At 34.8% G+C, this 25,348-nt stretch overlaps 1 protein-coding gene across 5 annotated transcripts in view; it reads right to left on the reverse strand.

Annotated features, from left to right (window-relative positions):
* Window positions 1-2,888: 2,888 nt before the first annotated feature.
* The window catches only part of LOC120769803 (protein turtle), a 136,309-nt gene continuing 113,849 nt past the window's right edge, over window positions 2,889-25,348 (reverse strand). For 3 of the 5 annotated variants that reach the window (XM_040097000.1, XM_040096998.1, XM_040096997.1), the window contains 3 exons: window positions 20,100-20,513; window positions 10,217-10,421; window positions 2,889-6,575 (listed from right to left, as the gene is read on the reverse strand). In XM_040097000.1, coding sequence (XP_039952934.1) covers window positions 4,448-6,575; window positions 10,217-10,421; window positions 20,100-20,513 — 2,747 coding nt within the window. In that variant the 3' untranslated portion in view covers window positions 2,889-4,447. Of the gene's footprint in view, window positions 6,576-8,906; window positions 8,978-10,216; window positions 10,439-20,099; window positions 20,514-25,348 lie in introns of those variants that run through there. The other 2 variants (XM_040097001.1, XM_040096999.1) reach the window with 2 other exon arrangements.

Consider the following 25,348-nt stretch of genomic DNA (forward strand, 5'->3'; position numbering starts at 1 on the left):
CTCGAAATATAAACCCTAAATATTATAGCGAAAAGCATAAAATAGCACATATCTCTCTTCAACAGGAAAAGTTCGCAGAAAGCTGAAGTAAGACCTCTTCGAGCTTTTTTCCGCTCTCAGCTGTTTCCAAGCGCAATAACAGAACCTGTCTTGTACATACACCAGACTTATGTTAGCAGAATACACGATTTTGCTTTGAAATATTTGCAAATTGTGAATGTAGAAATGATAAAAATGTAAACAAATCAAAAATACAAGGAGTGCCTGAATGTATTTTTCCAGCTGCGTGCACATGTCACCGCAGTTATATATAATATATGTATGTATGTCAATTTCAATTATCATTATACTCATTGTTAACATTTTTACACAAAATCTCGCTTATCAACTTCCCTCTTATTATTAACTACTACATACTTAGTACAATACATACAGAGGCGGCGTGCGTGAGTAGCGTACGACGCGGCGTACACGCACACTTATGCAACGGTAGTGATGCACATACATACACACACACAGTGGCGTGTTCTGCAGCACACATGCTCACACGCAGCTGTACACGTGCGTGTCACGCATCGGCGCTTACTACGCGCCACGCAGCGCCTGTCGGTCGGTCGGTCGGTGACTCCCCCCGCTTCGCTGTGGCAGTGTATTGGCGTCGAGTTGTGTCAAACCTTTCCGTTCAAATTTGTTTGTTTGTTGCTTACTTTACATGCTTATGCTGCTTACATAATTTTAGTTAAACATTTTACGCGTTTTGCTTTGGTCTTAAGGTGAACGAGAAAATAAAATAACATACATATATAAAAATAAAAAATAAAAAAAAGTATAATATATTCTAAAAAGTTGACAAAATTATAATTTAAAAATAGTAAGATTAAAGTGGAATTATGTATGTGTAAAATTAAAGAAAAAACTTAAAGAAAATATATAAGCAAAATTGGAAGAAATTAAAACGAATATAAATAAAACACAAAAAATTTTGGAAACCAATTTATGTTATTTTGTTAATTGGAAAAATATTTAGATTTTCCAAAACATTTAGAAAACGTATCAAAGAATTTTAAAAATGTTAAAATTGGCGTTTTAGTAGAGATTTATGCTTGGTTAAAATTCAAAAAACTAAAAAAATATAAAAAGTTTTGCAAAAAATTAAAAATATTGAAGTTGGATTTTTTTTTTTAATTTTTAGTAAGAATTAAAAAATAATTATCAAAACATAAAAAAATATAAAAATTTTGAAAAAAAATTAAAAAACTTAAACAAGTTTTTTTCATATTTAAATTGGAGTTTTGAAGTATAACTATCGATTACAATTTAAAAAATTATTTTATTAATAAAAAAATTGGAAAGATATAAATAAAATTTTAAAATATTATAAAAATATTTATTTTGGAGTTTTGAAATAGAATTATGTACATATGTCTAGAATAAAAAAAAATTATAATAAATAAAAAATTGGAAGCCAATCAATTTTTTTAATTAACCAATTAAGCAATTAAGTATGTAATATTATGAAAAAAGTTAAAAAAAATTATAAAAGTATTTAAATTGGATTTTAAAGTTAAATTAAGTATGTGTAGTAAAAAATTAAAATAATAAAAAAAACCAAAAAAAAAATTAATTTTTTTATATAAAAAATCTGTAAAAATATTTAAATTTAAATTTTAAAAAATTAGTCAGGTATAGATTTAAGAAAAAATTTAAATAAAAAAAATTAAGAAAAGAAATTAAAAAAAAATATTAAAAATTAAAAAGTTGTGAAATTATTTAAATAGTGTTTTTGAAGTAGAGTTATGTATTTGAAAAAACATTAAAAATATGTAAAAAGCTAAAAACTTTTTTTAATTTAAAAAATTGGTTAAACTATTTTAATGGAAAGAAATTAAAAATATGTATGTGTAGCAAAAAAAAAAAAATTAAAAAATATTTGCAACTGAAAAAATTAATTTTTTATACAAAAAAGTGTAGTAATATTTAATTTAGAGCTTTCGTTTAGAATTATGTACATACATATGGGCAGACGAAAAAAAAAATTTAATCAAAAAAATACAAAATAAAATAAAAAAAGTTAAAAAAATTCAAAAAATACTTCATAAAATTGTGAAAATATTTAAAATACAGTATTGAAGTAGAATTATGTATGTATGAAATGTCATAGAAATTATATAATTTTGAAAACAATGCTGTAAAATGGAAACTATGGCGCTTTGAAAATGTTACGTGTTTGTTGTAGGTTTTTTTTTTTTAATTTTTTGACTTTTTGACTTCAATGCAAATTTAGCAGCATACCCTAGAAAGAAGAAGACGTAAGCAGTGTTTCCACTCCCTTCGTTGCCGCACGCAAAAAGTGCAGTGCCGAAAGTTGACGTTGCCAAATGCAATTACGCTTTTAATTCTTATTCTTTCAAGTTCACTGTAAAGTATTGTGTTTTCATTAATTGCCTACTAACCGCTATTATCATTATTTAATTTGGTTGCTTGCTTCTGTCGGTCGTCATCGTGTCGTCATGCTAATTTTTACATAATAAATCAATGAGAAATTCTGCGTTTTCATTCAATTATTCTTTTTAACTACCATTATACTGCTTTGATAATTTTTTTTCATTATTTTTAATTTTAATTTGCTCACTTTTTTGTTTTGCTCAGTAATTTGTAATGTGCACCTACAAAAAAAATTAATTATATATATATTTAATTATATATATATATATATATTTATATGTATATGTACGCACGTTTAAGTCGCTTAGCTTGTTTTTTTACTATTTGTATTTCAGTTGAATTTTTATATAGTAACTAGTCATAATAAATGTATTTTACTTTCGTCTTCAAGTGTTTTTTTATTTAATTTATTTTTATGTTTTTTTTTTTTTTGTTAGTTTACATTTTGTTTGTGTTTTTGCATTACTTCGCGTTAGTTTATTTCATAATTTCCTCAATACATATTGAACTACTTAAGTTTAGATTTGTGTGTTTTTGTTTTTGTTTTATTTTTTGTTTTTAAATTAGTAATGTTCATTCATTGTTTGTTAGTACGTGGAAACTCACTTAAATTTTTTGTTAAGTATTTGTTGTTGTTTTTTTGTTGTTACTGCTCTACTTTACTTTTGTGTTTGCTCCGTTGCTCGCGTTTCAGCTTGGATTCATTTCTAAACGATTACTTGCTTCCATTACTTTCACCTCGGTTAGATTACTAATTCTCTTTCAGTTAAACAGGTTAAATTATCTTTAGTATTTTAACAAGTTTTCAACTGATTTTGGGTAATCATTATTCTTTTAAATACATTTGCTAATAATAACTATGTTTTTTATTTATTTATATTTCATTTTTTACGCTTTATTAAAGTTAGTAATGTTCTGCTTAAGTTAACGTACTTAAAGTGTCGTTTTTAATTGATTTAAATGTAATTAAATGTAGTAATTAATTACTGCTGTAATATATCTTTACAATTGCTATATTTTTGGATACTCAGTTTCTCACCATTACAATACGTGTTCACCTTAATGTTTTATGTTTTTGTTTTTGTTTTCACTTTGCTACAATTAAGACTTAATGTTTAATATTTACATGGATCCTTTGCTTAGTTTTAGCATAAAACTGCCGTTAATGCTACTTGCGTTTCGTCATTTGAATGTAATCTTTGCATGCGCTTAGCTAATTACCGATAACAGTACTCTAGGTACTTCATTAGTGCACGATGTACAGGAAATTTTCAAGTTTATTTGATCGTAAAGAGAGAGAGATATAAGAGAATATGAAGAAAGCTTTTTATATAACGGTTTCAGAGGCCACGAGAAGAGAAAGAAAACAAAATTTGCTGAAAGCTTTTCATATAACGCGTTTAGAAGCCACGAGAAAGCACAAAAGACGTTTGAAATCGTTTCTAAAAGAGCTTTTAAAGCTCGCTCAAGTCGTTTTTGAAGAATATTTAGTAGAAAATGTGGTTTTTAACAGCATTGAACAGAGCTTGTCGACACGAAAAGCTGCGTCCTAAGTTTTCCACGCTATAGATATTTAATGTGACGACTTGAGCTTTCTCTTTACATACAATAGTCTCTCAAGACGATATATGTATGTATATATTCTTTCCAAAACGAACTGCTACTGAAGACCATTATATTTTGAAAAACAACATCTGAGAGTATTGCTATCAGACATCAGTAGTGTATTTATTGCTAAATAACTAGGAATATGAAATATTTGTTTGTATCCTGTCGCCAAGTACAGCACTGGTTTTACCCACGGTTGCTAAAAATTGCTAAAGTTTTGTGATAACTTTTGTTGGACAGCACTAAAACATTCGTTTGCATTTCGTTCGGCTGGAAATGAGTTACATTTGATTTTATACTTTAGACGACTTAGTCTAACCCTACTTATCGCTAACTAGACACGCGCTACTTACAATACTAACACACATATGCTCACAATTTTCAAAGGTTCAACTCAGCATACACTCTCCAGTTCAGCCACTCCCGCCTGTTGCATCGCCTGTCGCTTGCGGTACTCGTAGAACTCGGCGCGCATCGCCTGCAAGCGCGCTTCCACGTTGTCGTAGCGTGAGAAGCGTGTCTTTCGCATTGGACCGGCGTATGTGGCGGAACCCGAAGTGAGTGTGGCCGCGCCAACGCCGTTGTGGTAAAGGCTGGCACTGCTGAGCGGACCGAGCGTGTGGTGGCCGGTGGTGTCGACGTGCAAATTGAGATCCTCGCGTAAAAGGCCGCCGGTGGGTGTGGAAGCGCTGGGTGTTGGGGTGGCCGGGTCGAATTCGTAGTGTCCATCGACGCTGCCTACATCTACTGACTTTGGTAGATTGACATTATCCGTGGCCGCATCGAGGTCTGAGATCATACCCAGCCAGTGTTCCATGGTGTAGGGTGGCGTTGTCGGTCTATGTTGTTGCCGCTGTTGCTGATGCATGCCGCTACCAGCTGTGCCGCTGTAAGATGCATAGTAGGGCAGTGAGTTGGAAGCGAATAAGGTCGGGTGGTGCAGTTGCTGATGATGATGGCTTGCGGGCGCTTGTCCTTGTGCCTGCTGTTGTGCAGACAGCGCTGTGATGCCGAAGTAAGCGCTGTTATTGGCTGGCGGGGGTGGCGGTGGACGATAGGGCGGCAGTAATCGCCATTCACTCGTGCTACCCGAGTGATGAGATCCTTGTGGATGATTAGAGTTGTTCTTCGAGCCAAAACCACTCGAACTGGAACGCGACTCCGGCGAAGCTTCCAAGCCCATGGCTCCTACAGGCGCAGAGCGTAGCGTGAGATTCAGATGCGGCAATGGCGACATCAGCTCCGATTGTGTGCGTCCAAATAGACGTGCGTAGTGCCGTGGATACCAGCGCGTACGCGGCCGGTAACTGTTATATGGTAGCTGCGAGTGGTAGTAATTCCGCCATGAGGGTGGTGACGGTATTTGCAGTGGTACGAAGCCATCTGATGTTTGCAGCTGCTGCTGTTGTTTCTCCTCTTGTTGCTGTTGGTTGTAGCGTCGCGTCTCCTCTTGTATGGTGCGCAGCGATGGCAGCTCGTGCGCATAATAGCGATAACGGCTGAGATTGCCACTAGTCGCTGATAGCGTCGGCAATGAACGCTCGGCCGAACTGGGATACACGCTGCTCAAATCGCTGAAGTGTGGATGCAGATGTCCGCTACCAGGTGTCGTCAGCGACCACGGTGAGGTGAGCAAGCCGCCACCACCGCCAACACCTGTGCCACCAAGACCGCTAATATGCTGATGGGTACCGCTACCTAGGGTGTCATTCGGCGTGCTGGCTGGTGAGCTGGAGAAGATGCGTGATATGCGCGACGGTGTGTATAAGTTGGGTGTTAAGTGTAGGCTATGCATATGCTGCTGGTGGTACTGATGACCGCCAAGATATGAACCGTTACTTAAGGTATTTATATGCAGCGGACGACTTGTGGGCTGTGCTGGTTGCGCCAGCTGCAAATTGCGGTAGATATTTTGCCCATACTGTCCGCGATAGATGTTTTGATAACGCGCGCCGGCATTGCCAGCCACATCCTCACCGACAGCAGACACGGCGCCAGCTGCCGAAATACCCGCGAGCCCACTACTACTGCCACCAACTGCAGCATTGCTACCAACACGCAGTAGTCCACCGAGTCCTTGCAGGAAACCACGCGCTGAACCGACGGCTGACTGTAAGCTCAGTTGCGAAGGTGAGGCCACCAAAGGACGACGCCAGGAGGCACGCGCCGTAATAAAGTTCCGACGCGACAGAAAGCCGCCATCGTCACTGGAAGATTTTTGCGAAGCGTGGCTATTGCGGCGTATAGTGCCGGTGTCCACCTCGTCGACACCCTCCATGTCCGCACCACTTGTGAGCGCATTGAGTTTGCCATTGCTGCCGGACTTAGCGGTCGATATTACGAACCGCCCGTCGACAGACCGTTGAATTTGACTAACGGAGTGGCGATCGCGTGCGCCTTCCTCCTCGCCCTGCGGTGAACTGTAAATGGAGTGGCAGTTGGTGCAGCGGTCCGGCGGCCAAATCCAGTGCAGTATAGCAATTAGTATCGTGGTTAGACTTGATATTCGGGCTTGTTTAAATCTGTGCAGGAAAGAGCGTAGAAAGTTCATAAATTAATGTGGATGTTTTAAGAGAAAGTTTCTACAACGAAAACAAAAATATACCATCTACGTGCCAAACTCAAATAAAGAAGCTAGTGCAAAATGGTGAACATGCTTAAAAGTTTTGAACTTCGAAAAATGCCGCGATTTTGTGCCATTGCAGCACGTATTTTTCGCCAGTTCAAAATAGATCTTACGCATATTTACATATAATAAAAGGATATACATAATCAGTAAATGCAAACCTTGTGGTCTTCAAAATCCAGAAATTATTGCATTCGAATTACATAAAAAAGACAACAGATATTTACATTGGTATGTTAGAACGCTTGTAAGTTGTTGTAATAAAAATAATTATGAACTTTATGAAATGCCATAATGAGCGAAACGTAATTAAGTACTGGTCGTGATAAAACAAAATGTTGAACTAATTACCGTTATTAACTACAAATGGGGAAAACTAGAATCAAGTAAAATGAAATAATGTCAGATACGCAGCCAACATGTTCAGCTATGAAAAACTAACACACATTTTCAGAACTACGGAAATTCTCAATCGATAAATTTAACTAGAAAACACACAACAAATAAGTTTTGGGTAAAACGAAAGACAGCTGCGGAAGCTCGCACCAAAAATGACAACGGAAAGATGGATATCTAATTAGCTAATAATCTTTGAAGTACCTTTAAAGAAAGAAAATATATTAGAAATACAAAAAAGGATTTTCCAGGAAGCCGTGCTTTATGAAGTTTCGCACTTATAAAAGACGATCCTAGTAGAGGTAGCCTTTTTTTGACAGATCACGCGTGAGTCGTGTGTAGTCGTCATGTTATTTTTGTTCATTATTGTTCGGCATTTCGTCATGGAAAACTTGCGTCTGAACAACGTTTACAAATCGTTCAATTTTATTACGAGAATTCACGTTCTTTGGTTTGGTATGGTTCTTGGGCCGATGAAATCACCAATATTTCTTCGAAAAAGATTATAATGAAAAAAATGAATGGCTGGTGAGAACGTAACCGTCAATGACGACTGTTATCGTGCCTTTATAACCGACTATTTGGCGCCTAAGATTGAAGCTCAGGATCTCGGACACATTTGGTTTCAACAAAATGGCGCTACTTCCCGCACATCGCACCAATCAATAAATTTATTGAGAGAACACTTCGGTGAGCAGATAATTTTACGTTTTGGGCCGATCAGTAGGCCATCAAGATCATTTTATATGAAACCGTTAGACTTTTTCTTGTGGGGATGGGCTTTGTAAAGTCTTAAGTCTATGCGGGCAATCAAGCAAGACATCAAGCATGTCATTCCCCAGTTACCAGTCGAAATGTTCGAAAGAGTCACCAAAAATTGGACTAAACGGATGGACCAACTGAGACGTAGCCGCGCCCAATATTTGAAAGAGATCATCTTCAAAAAATAAATGCCAAAGAATGTTCTTTCAAATTGTAATAAACATTCCCCGTTATGTTTCAAGTGCCTGAGTCTTTTCTTTAAAGAATTAGGGAACCTAGAACTGGATGAACCTTTACAACTTATCAAAAACACGCTCTATAGTTTCTTCAGAGATGTAGCATTAAGGAAGCTGTCAAACCGGTTGTAAAAGTAGAGACATGCACTTGACATTTATCGTCATCTTTTTAATCATATTAAGAAAGGGATTTGTCAAGTTCACGAAATCAGATAAAGACAGACTATAGCTATAATATATAGATTAGTAATAACTATCGCAGTTACGTAGCATATAAGGAAATCTGTTCCAAAAATGGTGGTTTTTTTACTAGACAAAAATTTTATGAGTTATGGCAGGATTAGGTCTGCTATTCCGAAAAGGAGACGGGTTCGAAATAGTTGCGGAAGTTACATTTGACAACATCTGTTCAAAAACCTAAAACTAAAAACTTTGAACTTTAGACGCCAAGTATGCTGGATAAAGAAACAAAGACGTCTTTGAACAAGTCGCGGAAGTCATATTCAACAAAATGTTCAATCAACTACACATTTTTAACAAAAACAAAACAGAATTATTAGACTTTTATTAAAATTTTCTAAATGACAATATATGGGTACCATTCAGGCGCATAAATATGTATATTAAATTTTGGAAGCAAAAAAAAAATGAAACTAAGAACTTCTCAAAATACTGATCTTTTTAAGCCAATACTATGCGGACGAAATGAAGTGTTTTCCGTTACGTAAAAAAAACTCAACAAAACGGGCATTTATTTAAACAAAGACTTCTAATAAACAATTACATTTGCTAGTGAATATTTAAGTTTATTTAAAATGCATAAATTCTCTTACGATTTTGACTATGACATGATGGACCTGGAACTATAAAAACGGTTTCATAATCACGAAAATGCTCAGTGTTGCTTTTTGTTTAAATTTTTTCACGCGAGTATACGAATTGCCGATGGTGGTTTTCAATTGTGTTGGAAGTTAATATGAAGTGATATAGTTTTTGCGGGATTTTTGCATGAACGATGTTTTATATATGCATTTGGTTTTTATGAAGAAAGAGAAAAACATTAATTTTATTAACTGAGAAATTTTTTTCTTATATAACACAGTTTTGTTTTGCTGTCTTTTGTGGAATTGAAATTTTGTATTTATTGAAATAATTTCGTTTTTAATTATATATATGTGTATGTGATGTGATTGATATGTGTGAGAAGTGTTGTTGCATTATGTGATGAGCTTGTTTTTTAAAGACAAAGGACTCAGTGGAAAGAAGTATCGAAAAATTTCACTTTTACTAAGCTATAATACTTTTCCTAAATATAAAAGATCCCTTACAAGAACTTGACTCCAAACTTTCAACTTGTATCTGATCTGAACTTCACTCAAAACGTTAAATTTGTATGATAATTTTATGCTATAGTTATCTGTTCTGAGCAATTTTTTCGAAAATTGAAAATTTTTCGAAGATTGCACAATTTTTTCGAAAAACTTGACACGAAACGTTATTTGCACCATAGATTTATGCTGTAGTTAACTGATCTGAAAAAGTTGTTCGAAGATTGCAATTTTTTTCGAAAATTTATATTTTTTCAAAGATCTTCAAATTTTTTTTCAAAAATTGAAAATCGAAAATTTCAAATTTTTCGCAGATTGCACAATTTTTTCAAAAAACTTGACTCAAAACGTTAAATTTGTATCATAGCTTTGTGCTATAGTTAACTGATCTGAACATTTTTTTCGAAGATTGAAATTTTTTTCGAAAATTGAAAATTTTGATAGATTGCACAAACTGAAAATTTTTTTTCGAAAATTGCAAAATTTTTTCGAAGATTGCACACATTTTTCGAAGAACTTGACTTCGAACGTTCAATTTTTATGGCAGCTATATGCTATAGCTATTTGATCTGAACACATTTTTTGAAGACTGTTGTAATGAACATCTTGAAAACCTTACTATACCCTGTTCAGGGTATAAATACCGACTTATTCTTGATTATTACCGTCCCAATATATGAACGTATGCTTTCCACTGAGTCCCTCATAATTAATATGAATATAACTTTTTTCAAATTATATGTATATGTTGGAGTGTAGTTAGTCTTCCCCACCCCCATCCCCACAAACAGCTATCCCCTCTCGTGGCTACTTACTTTTTTAAAGGCACTTGACCAGCGGAAAGCGAGCCCGTACTGCGGCTGTGCAAGTTATGTTGAAGTTGATGGTGTTGGTGTTGTTGATGCAATTGCGTGTGCTGTTGCTGTTGTTGCTGCTGCTGCTGCTGATGATGTTGCAAATGATGATTATTCGCCGCTATATTACGGGCATCCGTTATCCGGCAAGCTACCATATTGAACTCTGCAAACGAATGATTTCTACAATTAATTTTGGTGGAGTATTGACCGCTCCTTAGTCGCTAAAATAATCCACATACAACTACATACACATATACAGACATACATACAAATGCAATTACATACATATGTACATATATGTATAGAATGTGTTATGCCGAAGCTTCTAAGGTGTTAAATGAGTAATTAGCGTATTATGCATAAGACATATGAGTTACACTCTCCACCACGAATAACGATTTTAAGCCAATGTAGAACCAGAATTTTACGCCTTTTGATAAATAATTCGCATTCGAAAGACATTAGCATTCGAATTGTATGCATACTTATATAATATATATGTATTGATTCTTATTTCACATTCCAAATGTGAACTTAATGAGGCGAAAATAATAATTATGAGCACAAAATCATAACAAAATTTATCGCATAATAATGGGTTAACGAAATAAATAAGTAAATAGCAGACACCAAAAAGAGAAATATATCATATGCAGTAAATGAATATGAATATGTGTACATAAATACTCGTTCTAAATGAAATATAGATTCATAAGCAGTTAGATGTGAATCGTTCTTTATACGTATCAACTAATTAATGTATAACTAATTTATGTTGTCATTTCTTATATCAACCTATTATGTTGGGATGTGCCAATTCTTTAGCGTACAAACTAATTTTGTGTGGGAGTTTACACTTTACAATTGCGCATACTATTCAAAAAGTTTAAAATTATGCTAATTTGGCTAATATACAGCTATATATATAAATAGCTTTCATCAAGCTTTAACTTTTATACTAAAGCTTTCATCAAGCTTTCACTTTTATACTAAAGCTCTCATAAAGCTTTCACTTTTATACTAAAACTTTCATTAAGCTTTCACTTTTTATGTGAAAGCTTTCATCAAGCTTTCACTAAACTTTCATTTTTAGTTGAAAGCTTGCCTTAAGGCTCCCCTAAATTGTCATTTTCAGATGAAAGCTTTTCTAAAGCTTAAATTTTTACAAACTATTTTGAATATTTGTTAGGCACACTCTTAAGCGCGCCTCTAGTCATCACTATGGGGGGAGTACAACGCACATGAAATGCACACACACGCACGCAAGCACGCACATTGAACACCGAAAAAGACGACAGCAAGAGAATAATACACATATACATACATACATACATAAGAATTGGTTAGTTATACATAGGTATGCAAGTGTGGTATACATATATGGAGACACTAATAATGGATTTATTTCAACTCAGGATCGGTTTGTACAAGGTGATTAAAAAAAAGTGGTGAAACGGTTTTTGATGTTAGAAAACGATTTGAAAAATGTTGGCTTCTTGATGAAGCTTTAAAGCTTGCGCTAATATTTTGCTGGAATTTCGAAAATGATCTATGTGCAGACTTGAAGGGCGAGATAGTTAAGCTTTAACTGGAAACTTGCGTTAGAAAGCAATTACACCTGCCGATGATCAAGCTTCTTCATATTTAGTAAAGCTTTGGTAAGAGCTGAAGCTTTAGTTTTATATAATATTACAATTATGGCGGTTATATGTATTATTATATATAAATATATATGCGGTTTTCAGCTCAGCAACGAGCAGGTAAATTACGGCATGTTATAAATTTTGAAATATAATTCATATCGAAGCTTTTTTCGTTATGATTAAATAATTTTATATGGATATTTTAGAACTTTTTGAAATTTATTTATATGCAGAACTCGTCAGTTTGTGCTGAAACTCCAACAGTTGAGGAAAGCTTTTTGGAAAGCTAATTTTATGTGAAGCTTTTGGCATTTTCTGAAAATTTTTTGTGTGTAGAGGCGCATCACTTCTTTCAAATCACAAAAACATTATATTTATTGTAATCTTAACAAGTTAGGAAAGCTTTTTAAAGCTTTTTGAAAAGCTCATTTACTACAAATTTTTTAGAAAATTTTGAAATTTATTAATGTTAAGAGTCACAGCAGTTCTTGCAAATTACAAACAGATCGGCTTGTGCTGAAACTTCCATAGGTTAGAAAAGCTTTTTGAAAGCTTTTTGGAAAGTAAAATGTTTAGTTCGGGCTGCGTCATCTCTACTGGAATATGAACAGCTGTTTACATATTATTATTTTACAAATTAGGAAAGCTATTAGAGCTTTAGAGCTTTTTGAAAAGCTGATTTATTAAAATTTTTGTAGAGAATTTGAAATTTATTTTTAAAGCTGTTTACAGTTTGTATACTTAAATTATGCTAGTTTGGTGCAAAATATAGCAGCTTTGAAGCTTCGTGAGCATTTTAAGTAGAATTCAAAATTATAAAAGGAATTTTTAGTTACAAAGCTTTCAGTCGAGTGCGCGTCTATTTGAAGGAAATAAACACAGAAATCTAAATCTGATGAAAGGAAATTCGTAAAGCAATCATTTTAAAGTAGAAGTAAAGGAAAGTAAAATGCAATAGAAATCATGACAATTTACGGCAGTTGTACGTGTGTGTAATCTTCAATGTACTAGTGATGTGATGCATGAGCTATGACAAACGCATATACTTGTATACGAGTATGTGTGAGTGTGTGTGTGTGAGTTTGTAAAAATGGCGCAAGTTTAATGTAAGAGTGCTATGATGATTGTGCTTTTCTAAACTAAGTCAAAAGAAATCGGTGATTCTTTATTTTTTGCACTTTTTTGGTTCGCAATTTTTCAACGCTTTTCCAATTGAAGGCGCTGTGCGGCGAGTCGTGACCGTTATTTCATCACCATTTGCTTTTTTCTTTTGCTGCAAAATAGTTTGTGGAAGAAATTTATTTTTATGAAAAATATGTGTAAGTCATATAAAAGTGGAGCGCGCGCGCGCTTTGCGTCGCTGGCGATTTGAAGGGAAAAGACTTAAACAAGCAGCACACATTGACACACGAAATTCAACTAAATGTTAAGACTTACCCCATTCACAGAACACTTGTACTTAGCTTGATATTCTGTTTGTTTGTTTGTTGTAAAATCCAGCTTTGGCTTTTTGTGTTTTCATTTTTCTTTCTTTTCTGTTTTGTGGTGATTTTGCTTGCCCGAATGTGCTCAGTCGCCACTGATGTGGTTGAACGTGTTGTATAAAAAACTGACCTCACAAGCAGCCTGCTCACACACCTAGCAGTCTCGCATTGCGCAATTCTCCTATCGATACTGATCGTCTCTTTAGCGCGCTCGCTCTATTTGAATTTTATTGTAATTGAAAGGTTTTAGGTTGCCAAACAGAATTCGGCAATTTCAGATCTTAAATTACATACTCCTCGGAGGCTCTCCAAAAATTAATTACGTTCACATTTGACATTGCGGGCAAAGGCGAGAACCGAGGCCTCATGTGCTGCATGAGCGCCTATTATCCGAAGTGTATGTAAAGTTTATCGAAATGTGCCGAATATTTATTTCAAAATTGCAAAACTGTTTGGTTCGTTTCGAGCAAATTGCAGCAATATTGAATGATAAAAAACATTTAATTTGTGTGACTCAAGTGAGTTGGAAATTGCATGCAAATATTTTAGTTGACTTTGAGTTTATTGTACGACGCGATCATTTCTATCAGATGTCGTTTGGGCCTTGATTTTACCACCTTTGTGCGTGAATTGTTTACAAAAAACGTCTGCCCATTTCGCTCAGGCACCTTTACCGGCAATGAACTTAGTTCTGGGCAGAAACAACGACGAGGAAACTAAGAACACGCCTCAATAATTCGGGTAAAGGTGATTTCAACATTTCATTCAATGTTTTGTACATTTTGTTTTTTTTTTTTTACTCAGGTAATAAAGGCTGCCAAAAAAAGTGTATTTTGAGTTTGCTTTGGCCGCCAAGCCATGCTTTCTGTGTTTGAGTCTTGACTTTGGTTTTAAGTACGCGTGCGATTTCTTTAATTCATCTATATAGTACTTACATAGTTACATGTATGTATTGCAAAGTATTTACACGCTACTTGTTTTGTGTTATTGTAATTGTATGTTTTTAGTAGTTTTTCGTATAATTTGAAACAAAAAAAGCAAAGGTAACATTAGCAAAAAAAATTAAAATTTTAACAGAATACCCAACAAAAGCAGATAAAAGTACAAAAGAGATACAAAAATCCACACAACTGAGTTTAATATTTCAGCGATTCGCATCAATACGGCAATCAGTTATCTAGTACAGTCAATATATATGGATTGTCTATAGATATATTCCACAAAAAGTGAAATATCAGAAAGCTATGCTGAGTAAATAGCTGAAATCTTTGAGAGAGAGTGAGAAGTATTAATGAAGCGCTGTGCGTCATCCTGTTAAGTATTCTCTCAAAAGCTCTGAAACTACGATCTACTTCTATGTAGAGCGAAGAGAGCATACCTTTTGAGGTATGTTTTCTAAAAGTAACAATAAAAAGCAGTACAACGAGTCGTAGTAACATTTGAAAACAAAAAATATAGCTAAGATATGGGAAAGCTGGGAAAGATAGCGCTCAGAACGAAAATATAGTTTTTCTAACCAAAAATTAATTAAGATAGATCATAGATGAAAAAGTACGACATTTGGTTGGTTGATGGGTTGAAAAGGGAGGCGCGTTAGTGCCAGAGCGCAGGCAGCCACACTTAGAACACCATTGGGCCTATTGTACTCTCGGAAGGTAATCAAATTAAGGTTATTCAGAAACACAATGGATTTGAGGTAACAAATCGTTTAATTTTCTCTTCAGCTGTCCAATGTCTTTTAACGTAGAGCATTGAAGGTTGTGGATAATAATGCTGCAGGCTAGACAGTCGCAGAAATAATTTTCTAGCGTCTCCATGCTTTCATTCCACCGACTCCACTTTTTCCCATTTACTCTTCAATGTTACTATGCTCACTTTTACCTGGAAGTAAAATCTTTTTGGTCTATAAACCATCAACACTACCCTAAAGTAGTGTATGTCCTGTGTTGCTTATGCGCCAAGACCTGAGCTGTTCTCGCTCCATTGCTTCATACAACCCTTGAAGGAGTTGACTGACTCGGAGCAGCTTAGGAAATTGTATCTCCTCTGCCCCTGAGCGAGCCAGCTAGTTGGTCTTTTCATTTCCTTCTATTCCTATATGACCGGGTAGCCAGATGATGTTAACCGAGTTAACTGCTGAGAATCTAGTTATTGCCTGATTGCATAACCTAATGCTGTGAGACTTGGCTATCCATCAAAAGATGAATTTACCCGTTGGAACTGTAGATTACCGAACCATCAGTCCATTAAATTTAAATTTTGTATGGGTTGTTTCATGAAAAAATCGCTTTTTTAAATAAAGAACTACGGAAAAAAAAATTTCGCAAGTGCTTGAAAACTTTAGTAATTTCTTTACAAATAAAGCCTTAGCGTCAAAGCCAATACGTACGTAGTTAAAAGTTTTACTGAAGTAAGCGCTTTAGTTAGGTCTCTGAAATTATGATAGAATTGAAAGTTCTGATTTCGTTCATTTTTTGCTTTGACATTCGTCAAATTTTCACACCGACTCCTACAAAGCTATCCGATATCATCTCGGAGGTAAAGTACTTGTATAATGTCTCTGGGGTATTTAGCTTTAAAAGCTTTAGTTTTATTGAAAAAAATCGCACAAATCAAATTTTTATGGTTAGGCTAGTTTAGATTTGATAGCTGATCCAAAAATTTCCATGACGGCATTTATAAAATTAATCAATCTGTGGCATATCCTCTTTGTTAGTTTTTGGTAGCAAGAGGAATTTCTGAGAAATAAATACGCGGAAACCATATTTCTGAACCAAAAAAGGGGAATGAAGATGTGAGAGAGAGTTTAAAAAATTGTATAAATTTGAAGCTCATCTATAAAATGCAGAATTATGTTCAATTCTTTACCAAAAATTGGTTTGTGCCTTGACTAGATGATTATACCACAGTACCGTCAATGTTGCCACATCGCATCAATATTCCTAACTCATTGAATAATAACTGTATTTTAACAATCATTTAGTCATTAAAGACCAAAACTGCGTTAAATGCAAAATGCATTTTTAAACCACATTTAATCCGCATAAAAGAGTGTATTATATGCATGACTCTCGGCTGAAGCGTGCTGATTTCAATTATAGCAAAACGGCCAAAGTGAGAGCGCTTAGACGCGAACTGTGAATTTCCAGTGAGGACAGTGCGGTCGCAAATTTCGAACTCGCGCATTTAAATTGTTTGGCGGTTTGCTGGCCACAAAAAATAACGAAATAAGTGCGCGCATTGTTGTTGCTGTTGTGTGGCGCGCGATTGAGTGGCGGTGACAACTCCGCTGCGGTTTGCGTTCAGCTGTCGAATAAAATTTAATTCAATAGCAAAACGGCAGAATCACGTATTTCATTGCTGATTGCATTTGATTTTGCATTGAAAGCGCTCATTTTGTGCTCTACTCCTTTATTATTACCGTTATAATTTTTATTTTCGCCTTTTTTCGGAATCACATTTCGCTGCAAATTAAATGCGAACTTCAAATGAAGGCAATTGTAACTGACATTTCCAAAACGAAATGCGGAAATAATTTCCTATTTTATTGTGGATTAATATTATTTTAGAATTGGCTCCGGACTGTATTTAATTTGCGAATGCTTTTGAGTAATTAAGAGATCAGTTTTCTAGGAAATTCAGAACCATTAGTGTCTGGTGGAATAATGCCGGTTTGAAGCGCTAACTTAATTGAGGTACACTTTTTCATCAGCAACTCTTGTGTCTGTGCGAGTCTAGCCGGAGTCATACTTCTAATCAGTGTAGGGTTTCTTACGTGACTAAAAACGAAATAGTTAGAAAAGTAGCAGATTTATAAGAGTTTTAAGAGAAAGTAAGTTCAGAAGAGCAGTTTCGTCAAATCACAATTTTTCTCGGAGGACTTGAAGAAAATCCAAATTAAAAAAGCTCTTCGAATATGTAAATTGACTCAAGCAATGCGCGAACGGAAATTCCTCAGCGGGGTGTACTATCGCCTCTTCTGTGGTCACTTGTCGCAAAAGAGCGTCTGGGAATTTTAATATAGAGCACAAAAACGGATAACCTATGCAGACAACATGATGAAAAGTGCTCTAAATTCATACACCAAAGGGCAATATCGGAAAACCTTAAGATAAATGCCACTAAGACGGATATGATACCCTTTACAAGCAGGTACAAAGTTCCGTCATGGAAACCCACGAAGATCAACGGGAAGTGTTATCTACTAAGAATCATACCAAGTAACTTGAAGTAATTTTGGACGACAAATTGACGTGAAAGAAGATGTTTAGGTCAACATGGGTTCTAACATCTGACCTTAGGCAATGGTCTTACACAGTAGTAGTCAAGCTAATCTTACTATACGCTGCTTTGGTGTGGTGGACAGCTGTAAATAAAATCTCATACAGGAAACAGTTAAAGCGATACAACGGTTCGCTGCTTTCTACGTAACGGGAGAGAAGATTTTAAGTCTCACTAAAAGAGAGTGGATGATTAATCAGCAGAGCTCCTAACTTATACACGGACGCATTAAAAATGGCTGATGGAGTGGGCGCCGGCATCTATTGCGCGGAGCTAGATCACAGGAGACCCTTCACTCTCCCAGAATACTACAGTCTCTTTTAGGCAGAAGCCTTTGCAATCAGCAAAAGTACTGAGAAAGCCAACAACGAAGGAAATGGCGTAGAGAATATCAATATATACCTCGAAAGCTAGGCGGCAATTAAAGCAACAATATCACATCGCATTTTGTCAGAAAATGCTCTTAAAAGTAGGTAGGCAGTAGTTATACTGACTGCCGAAAGGAAGCTGCGTATGTACTGCCAAAAGTTTCAACAGTCTGGTTTGCGAACTAGAACAATACGGAAGCCACTAAAAGCTGTATACAATGAATCTTCCGAACGGGCTGACGGACGTCTAAGGCGAAATGGAAGGCCTTGTAGGCATGCAGGGTCAAAAAGATCATATGTAAGTGAGCCGAAAGAAAATACTCAAGCTCGAAAAGGCTGTGGAGCGGTTGTCACAACTTACTCACAACACATGCGAGCCCTATGGGCATTATTAGCGATGGAATATCTAGAACTTAGCTTAGATGTCTGGTAGTTTTACAGTTCAAGGTACTGGAGGAAGTAAATAATTAAATATTAAGCCAAAGTTAAGACATCCTGCATGCCGTAAATTTCAGCTCGTATTGGTAACAAACATCCATCTGGCGGTACAAAGGAACTGTAGGCCTATGTATGACGTGGAAATCAGCCAGTGTAACCTAAGCTAACCTAACTCTACCTAAAAACCTAAAAGTTGAAGATCTGCCGCGAACTAGATAGTTGCAAACTGGCATACTGATCGCCGAAATTCGGCAATTACACATCAAACTCTTAGTTACTTGCGTGGCAAGCTAACAGTTAGCCTACTGGTTGCGGTTGCGAATAGTTGTACGCTAGTTCGTAACTATTTGCTTTGACGGCAGTGAGTTTAATATCTACTGGGTTACACACTCTACTTAAAATAAATTAATAAATTTAATAAACTAAATAATTTCTAATTAAAAAAACACCATTGAAATTTAATAAGATCAATTAATAGCTTAAAAAATTAAATTGTTAAAATTATTCTAATTCAAATTCCAGCTGTTGGATTATGTGTTTAAAGCAAAAAAATAATAGTTATTATATAGTATAATATAAACAACAAAAGCAAAATGGCGTACAAAATGATATTTGTTAGTAAAAATAGAAAATAATCAAATTTTGTACTCATTAATTATTAGTTCGAGTATATTTACTTGTTGTTTAAGCCAATTAATGCTTCAAAAAAGGCAAAAATTTATAATATACATATACAACTGTGTTTTTAATTAAGCAAAAGTCGAAATCAGTCACGTATCATTTCTGGTTGCACGCAATTTTAATTAACTAATCAGCGGTAATTCCTGCATGAACTGTTAGTATTATGTAACGCCAGCGCTTTTTTGCCAACGTCAAACTATTGGAACACAAAAAGTGAGGTTAAATTTATTTCCAGTACTTTACAAAACGAAAACTACATATTCAAATATACATATAAGAAAGTATTACTGTTATAAAGCGCTACATTTTAAGGGGTTATAAATTGTGTTTTTTTTTTTGTTTTGTTCTTGTTGTTATTTTTTCATTTATCGAAATCATAAAAATTAGCTTTAAAATTTAATTAAGCGATAAAGTGGAAATATTAATTGGCAAATTTACGCAAAAAGTTAATTTCATACATTAATGTGGGTAGGCCCTCTTGGAAATTAATACGCAATAAAAATTTTAATTGAATCTCACAAAAAACATTTACGTATATATATCTATTTAAATATATATCTATATTTATTTATTTAGCGTTATAAAGTACTCGCTGAGCTGAGACCAGCATAGGAACGCAGCGCACCCGGTGGCACAGTGGAGCGCAGCGTTTTATGGGCCGCATGGCTGCCGCAGCTCGGACATAAACAGCGCCAACAACGCCAAGGGCGCACGGGGTTGTCGTCACCGCTGGCGTGCTTGGCGCGGCTGTCGGCTGCGCCGCCATTTTGCCCACATGCTGCGCGCAACTGGCACGACACAGCGCAAAACATTGGCTCGTTGGCGCTCGTGCGTTCCGTATTGCTGGTCATCATCAAAAACCATTTCGTGTTAATTTTAATATTTTTTTTTTGAACGTTTGTGCATTCGCTTTACACTTGCTTCACTGGTAGTTGCAGTTTTTTACCTTTTTCCTGTTTTCGTCGTTTACGTTTATTGCAAATTTTTACGGCACAAACCGATAAAATGATCGCAACAATAAAAAACAGGATGCCCCCAACGACACCGGCTGTTATTGCTTTATGCTTGACACGGGCCGGCACCGGAAATTTCACTTCATCGCTGGACTCGTAGGATTTTTCCGAATTAGCTAAGACGCGAAAATAATACGTACGACCGCCGACTAAATTCTTAACTAAATACTGTGTCTCCTCGGGCCGTATTTGGCCGCGATTCAGCGTCTTCCACTGGGCGTCGGTGCGATACTTGATGGTGTAGAATTTGACGATGTGTGCGCGTTCCAGTGGCGCCTGCCATGAGATCAGAAAGCCATTCGAGACCTCCGTGACGGTTAGATTGCGTGGTGGACCGGGTTTGGGACCTGTATGCGGGAAATATTGAAGAGGCAAAATGAAATGTGTGTTAATAAGATGGTAACGCTGTAGTAAATATGTATGTGTACATGCATTATATTCAAGAAAAAAAGAAAAGAGAAGTACGTAATTTACTTTTAGAGTATAAATTGAGGTTATGGTAATTTGAAAACAACTCTATAACAACAGTAGTAATTCATAATTACGTGTTATATAAATTTATTAAAATTTTTTGGACAAAAAATTCTAGAAAAAATCTTTCAATAGTTAGAAGCTATATTAAAATTTTATTTAAATTTATTAAAATTATCTTAGAAAAAAAGTTTACTAATTTAGTAGCAAAAAAAATTGTAAGTAAAAATCTTTATTTCTTCACGAAAACAAAAAAAGTACGCGTGAAAAAATAAATTAATTTTTTCGTAGCAAAAAAAAAATTGAAAAAAATCTCAATTATTTTTACCAAAATGCGTGGAAAAAATTATTTCTTGTTTTGTGGAAAAAAACTTCATAGACAAAAAATTATTTCTTTTTTGTAAAAAAAAAATTTAAACACAAAACCTCTATTTTTCTATAAGAAGAAACAAAAACATCGCGAGAAACGCTTAAAAGTAGTTTTGTAACCATTTTCAAGAAGACAAACACGTCATGGGCCGGTAAGCATACTTTTTGATCAGACTGTTAAATAATAATTTAATCAAAAGCAGGCGAGTAATTTTTTGTTTTCTGTTTTCTTGAAATATTTTACAAAACTATTTTTGTTGACGTTCTCCTCGATAACATGTTACGGTACAATGCAATTTATAGTAAAACTACACATTTATATGAAAGAGAAGATATACGATTAGTTTATTATGTAGGAATATGGATAAAAGGGAAAAAAATTTTAATTTATATTCAGATTTAAATAATATGTTCATTAATTAAAAAAGGGGATTAGAAATATTTTCTATATTTATTTTGAAGCTCTTCGTTGGTTAAACTCTTGAATACCTGGTTTGAGGAGCTAATATCTCATTGTTCTTAAAGCTAAATATTTACCATTAGAAAGAAGAAATTTCAGCAATCAAAAAGCTTACTTACATACATAGAAAAATATGTTTTCGAAAGTAAATCAATATAAAAAACAAAACAAAAAAATTAAAACAAAAATTAGGCAAAAAATACAGAGTATTTGGGTCACATGAATGTAAGTGTCCACCAAAATTTGTGAAAGAAAATTTTTTTTGAATTTTTTTTTGCGCAAGATAACCCATATATTGGTTATTTGAATTTCTGCATACGTTTTGAGGTTATTTGAAAAAAAGTATATACAAAAGTTATAGATCGTTTCATTATCTACAAGACTGCCTTATTTTTTTTATATATTATAGCGGTCGTTGTTTCTGCGGAAATCGAAATAAACCCATATAATTTCAGCCATGCCCCTTCTCTAACCTTTCCCGACCTTAAACGCCCCATAAAATATTTTCCTTTTAATATTTGTCATCTTAACTTACATTTTCGATGAGTTTCTTCCAACTATGGGTTTTTTTTAAATAAAATTATCTACAATGGCCTAAATTTAAATAAAGCTCGTTGAAAGAATTAAAAAAAAAAAAACAAAAAATTAAAAAAAATAAAGAAACAAATTAAATAAATTTAAAAAAATTAAGTCAAAGATGAGCGCTACAAGTGCGCTAAGTCCGTTTTCACTTTTATTAAGCTCAAGTGAATGCTTTCTAAGTTCATTTTAAGTATGATAAAAGTAAAAAAATCAAAACTTGAGTTTTTACCCACTTACAGCTTTCCTAACCAGCTTCATACACTTTTAAAATCTGCCCGAATTAAATGTTTATGATAAATTCAGGAGAAGCACTCCAACATGTATGTACGGATATAAACTTCCACTCACCTATTCTATGGAAGCTTCAATAGTTCACCATTTACCAACAAAACTTTTCGCATATGTTAAATTAAAAAATTTTCATGTTAAGATAAGTCCTTTAACATGCCTTTTGTTGAGCACCTTAATTAACCTAATTAAAAATTTGATGGCAACCTGTTCGCACATGCACACACATGGAAAGGCATTTGTGTAAAATGCAGCAACAAAAAAGCCTTTGTATGTGTAAATCAACGCAGACCTTCTTTGCCTTAACTCGAAACTTTGCTGAGCTTTCATGACTCTACATTTGAAATTTGATTTGATTTTTATTTTAAAATGCTTTGATTGCGGCTTGTGCGATCACAGCACAGCTTTTTCAGTGCTTCGGAAGTGTTGTATGAAAAAGCGCAAAATTATAACAAAAACTCAGTAATTCAGGTGCGTCGGCAGACAAACGTCCTTAGTTTCACATGAGTGTTCATATGCACACACACACGTGCATGTTGCGGTTAGCATTTATTAGCCATAATAATAAAAGCACTAATTTGTAAGCAGAGAAAGCTTCATCAGCACTCTCTTTGTAAACACGAGTGCATGCAAAGAGAACGGCAAACTACTAAAGTGAGTTTAAACAAAAACAAAATTAAAAACTTTTGCAATTATATGTTTGAGAATTGTAAATTCTGTAGCCCCTAAGCACATGTGTATGTGGTAAGTGGAATCTACGCAGATAAATAGCCTTGCTATGGAGGTCAGACCAAGTTGTGATGCTTTGAGGTTTGAGTAATCATCATGATTAGAGGAGTGCTGGTTGGATTGAAGTAGACTACCTTTCTTATTTGGGTATGCATTAGCATAAGCTGCTAAGTCCAGAATGAGTTGAGTGTCGGATCTTAAAATTTTCATCTAATTGTTCTGTTGAGCATTTTACGAGTATTTTGAGGCTCTTGAGATTTCCAAAACTTAGCGCAAATTTCAAAATATATTTCTAAGCTACATAATTAGCAAATTAAGAAATATTTTCACATCGACGGAATTGTTGGAATATCTTTGTCATGTGTGTTTTTCAGTTCATAAATTCATACATTTTTGGTTGGTAAAGGAGAATGAAAATACGAGGTTCAAAAGCACACTTAATTTATGTCTAAAGGAGTTACATGGGTTTTTGAGTTTCAAAAAATCGAATTCTTTTATTGTCTTATTAATTATTACAACACTTCCAGAGTATGGTTCTAAATTTTCAAGTTGATCGGAGAAATGGTTTCGTAGATGCAGCCTTGAGAACTTATGCGCTCGTGGTTAGCTAGGCTAAGTACGCCATCTTTAAACGCTTTTTTCTCAAAACTGTGTTTTTGAAGTCGGTTGGCAAGATTTCTCGAGAACTACTCAGCCAACCTTCATGAAATTTTACACAGGTCTTTTAGATATAATTCTTAAAGACTTGAATGAAGAATTTATAAAATAAAATTTCGCGAAATTTTTACTGAAATTTTAAATTTTTTTTTAAATGTCTGCGAAAAATCCAATTTTCAGGTTTTTCCTACGTCCAAGTTCTATGTTAAGGTTTTAACTAATGCACGTATTTTTCACTTTAGAAGATTCTGTAAGGAGTTATCCTGCCAACGCGGGTGCATCTTTTTTCCAAGAGGTCACCGGAAATGGCATCGCAATTACCGAGTTTAAAATACTTTTTTCCAAAAATCTCAGAATTTTTTTTAGTAGTGTATGTTTATAACAATAAGAAATGCTTTGTTTCATTTTTATATGAGAAAAAAAAGTTTGAAAAAAGTCTGTTTTTTACCCGAGGAATTTTAATATCTTAGACAGAAACATATTTTTGTTTTTTTCTTCGTCAATTTATAGTTGTTGTTGTTTGGATGGGAAAATAAGAATAAAATATAGAAGAAATCGCACCCCTGAGATGAGGCAAACGCTTTCCAATTGGGATTCCAGTCACTCCAGAATCCTCTCCGGATCACCATATACCGAATTTGTAATTTTCTGGCCTTCCGCTAACCTTGGCATCGTAAATTTTGATCAATATTTGCGGTAGCTTCATAATTTTGAGTGAAAATCTGCTTATTGATGCGTTATGAATTGAGAACATAGAACAATGCTGGAGAAAACTGAAGAAAAGTGGTCTATATTCTCCACTTATCCTCACAAAACCGTAGAAGTGTTTTGGTTTCTCCAAATATACAGTCAAAGTTTTAATAAACGAACGCTTCATTGAAATTATGCTCTATCAAACGGGCGCTCTATTAAGCGGACATTTCGTTTAACGTGCTCATTGGCCGGCCCTAAAATTTTTGACGTTTATTACGAAAAGCTGGTCCTGCAAGTCCGCTTATGGGAGATTTCACTGTCTTTAATATTCAGTTCCAACAATTTTTTTTCTTTCATGCCTTATCAAAAGTCTTTTCGGATATTTTAAAGCATTTCACTAAAAAAAAATTTTAACTGATCGAGTCATGTTTGCCTCGCGCTATTGCCGGCGCAAAATCGTCGATGAAATAAAATTAAATAGAGCTCCCAAAATCAGTCTAAAGCAACTACAAATAAATTTTTGTGCTTAGAAACAACAAACGTTTACGAAGCCAGCAAAAGAAGCATATTAAAGTACCGGAAATTTCAGCGCTTTTCTTGGTATATTTCGAGCACTTCACGTTTTCAGATATGAACGTGGCGAGAGTGAAGTGTTAACGAATTTTAGCTGCCAAAAATATCGTTTTTATTGCGCATTAACTCGCCTTCACCCCTACAATTCCACAAACGCGCTCGGGTCTTCCGAAATATATACACAGCATAAATTCGCCGGCTGCTAAGACGAGTGTAAACACGCTGCATACAAATGTAAACAGCAATTGTTAGGACAACAAAGTAAGCAAGCGGACAGCAAACAACGGCAGTAATAAAGGGGCAACAAAAGATAAAAACAAAACTACACACGTGTAAATGTACAATGCGCAGAAGGACACA

The sequence above is a fragment of the Bactrocera tryoni genome, chromosome 2, assembly GCF_016617805.1.
Source record: "Bactrocera tryoni isolate S06 chromosome 2, CSIRO_BtryS06_freeze2, whole genome shotgun sequence".
Lineage (NCBI taxonomy): Eukaryota > Metazoa > Arthropoda > Insecta > Diptera > Tephritidae > Bactrocera > Bactrocera tryoni.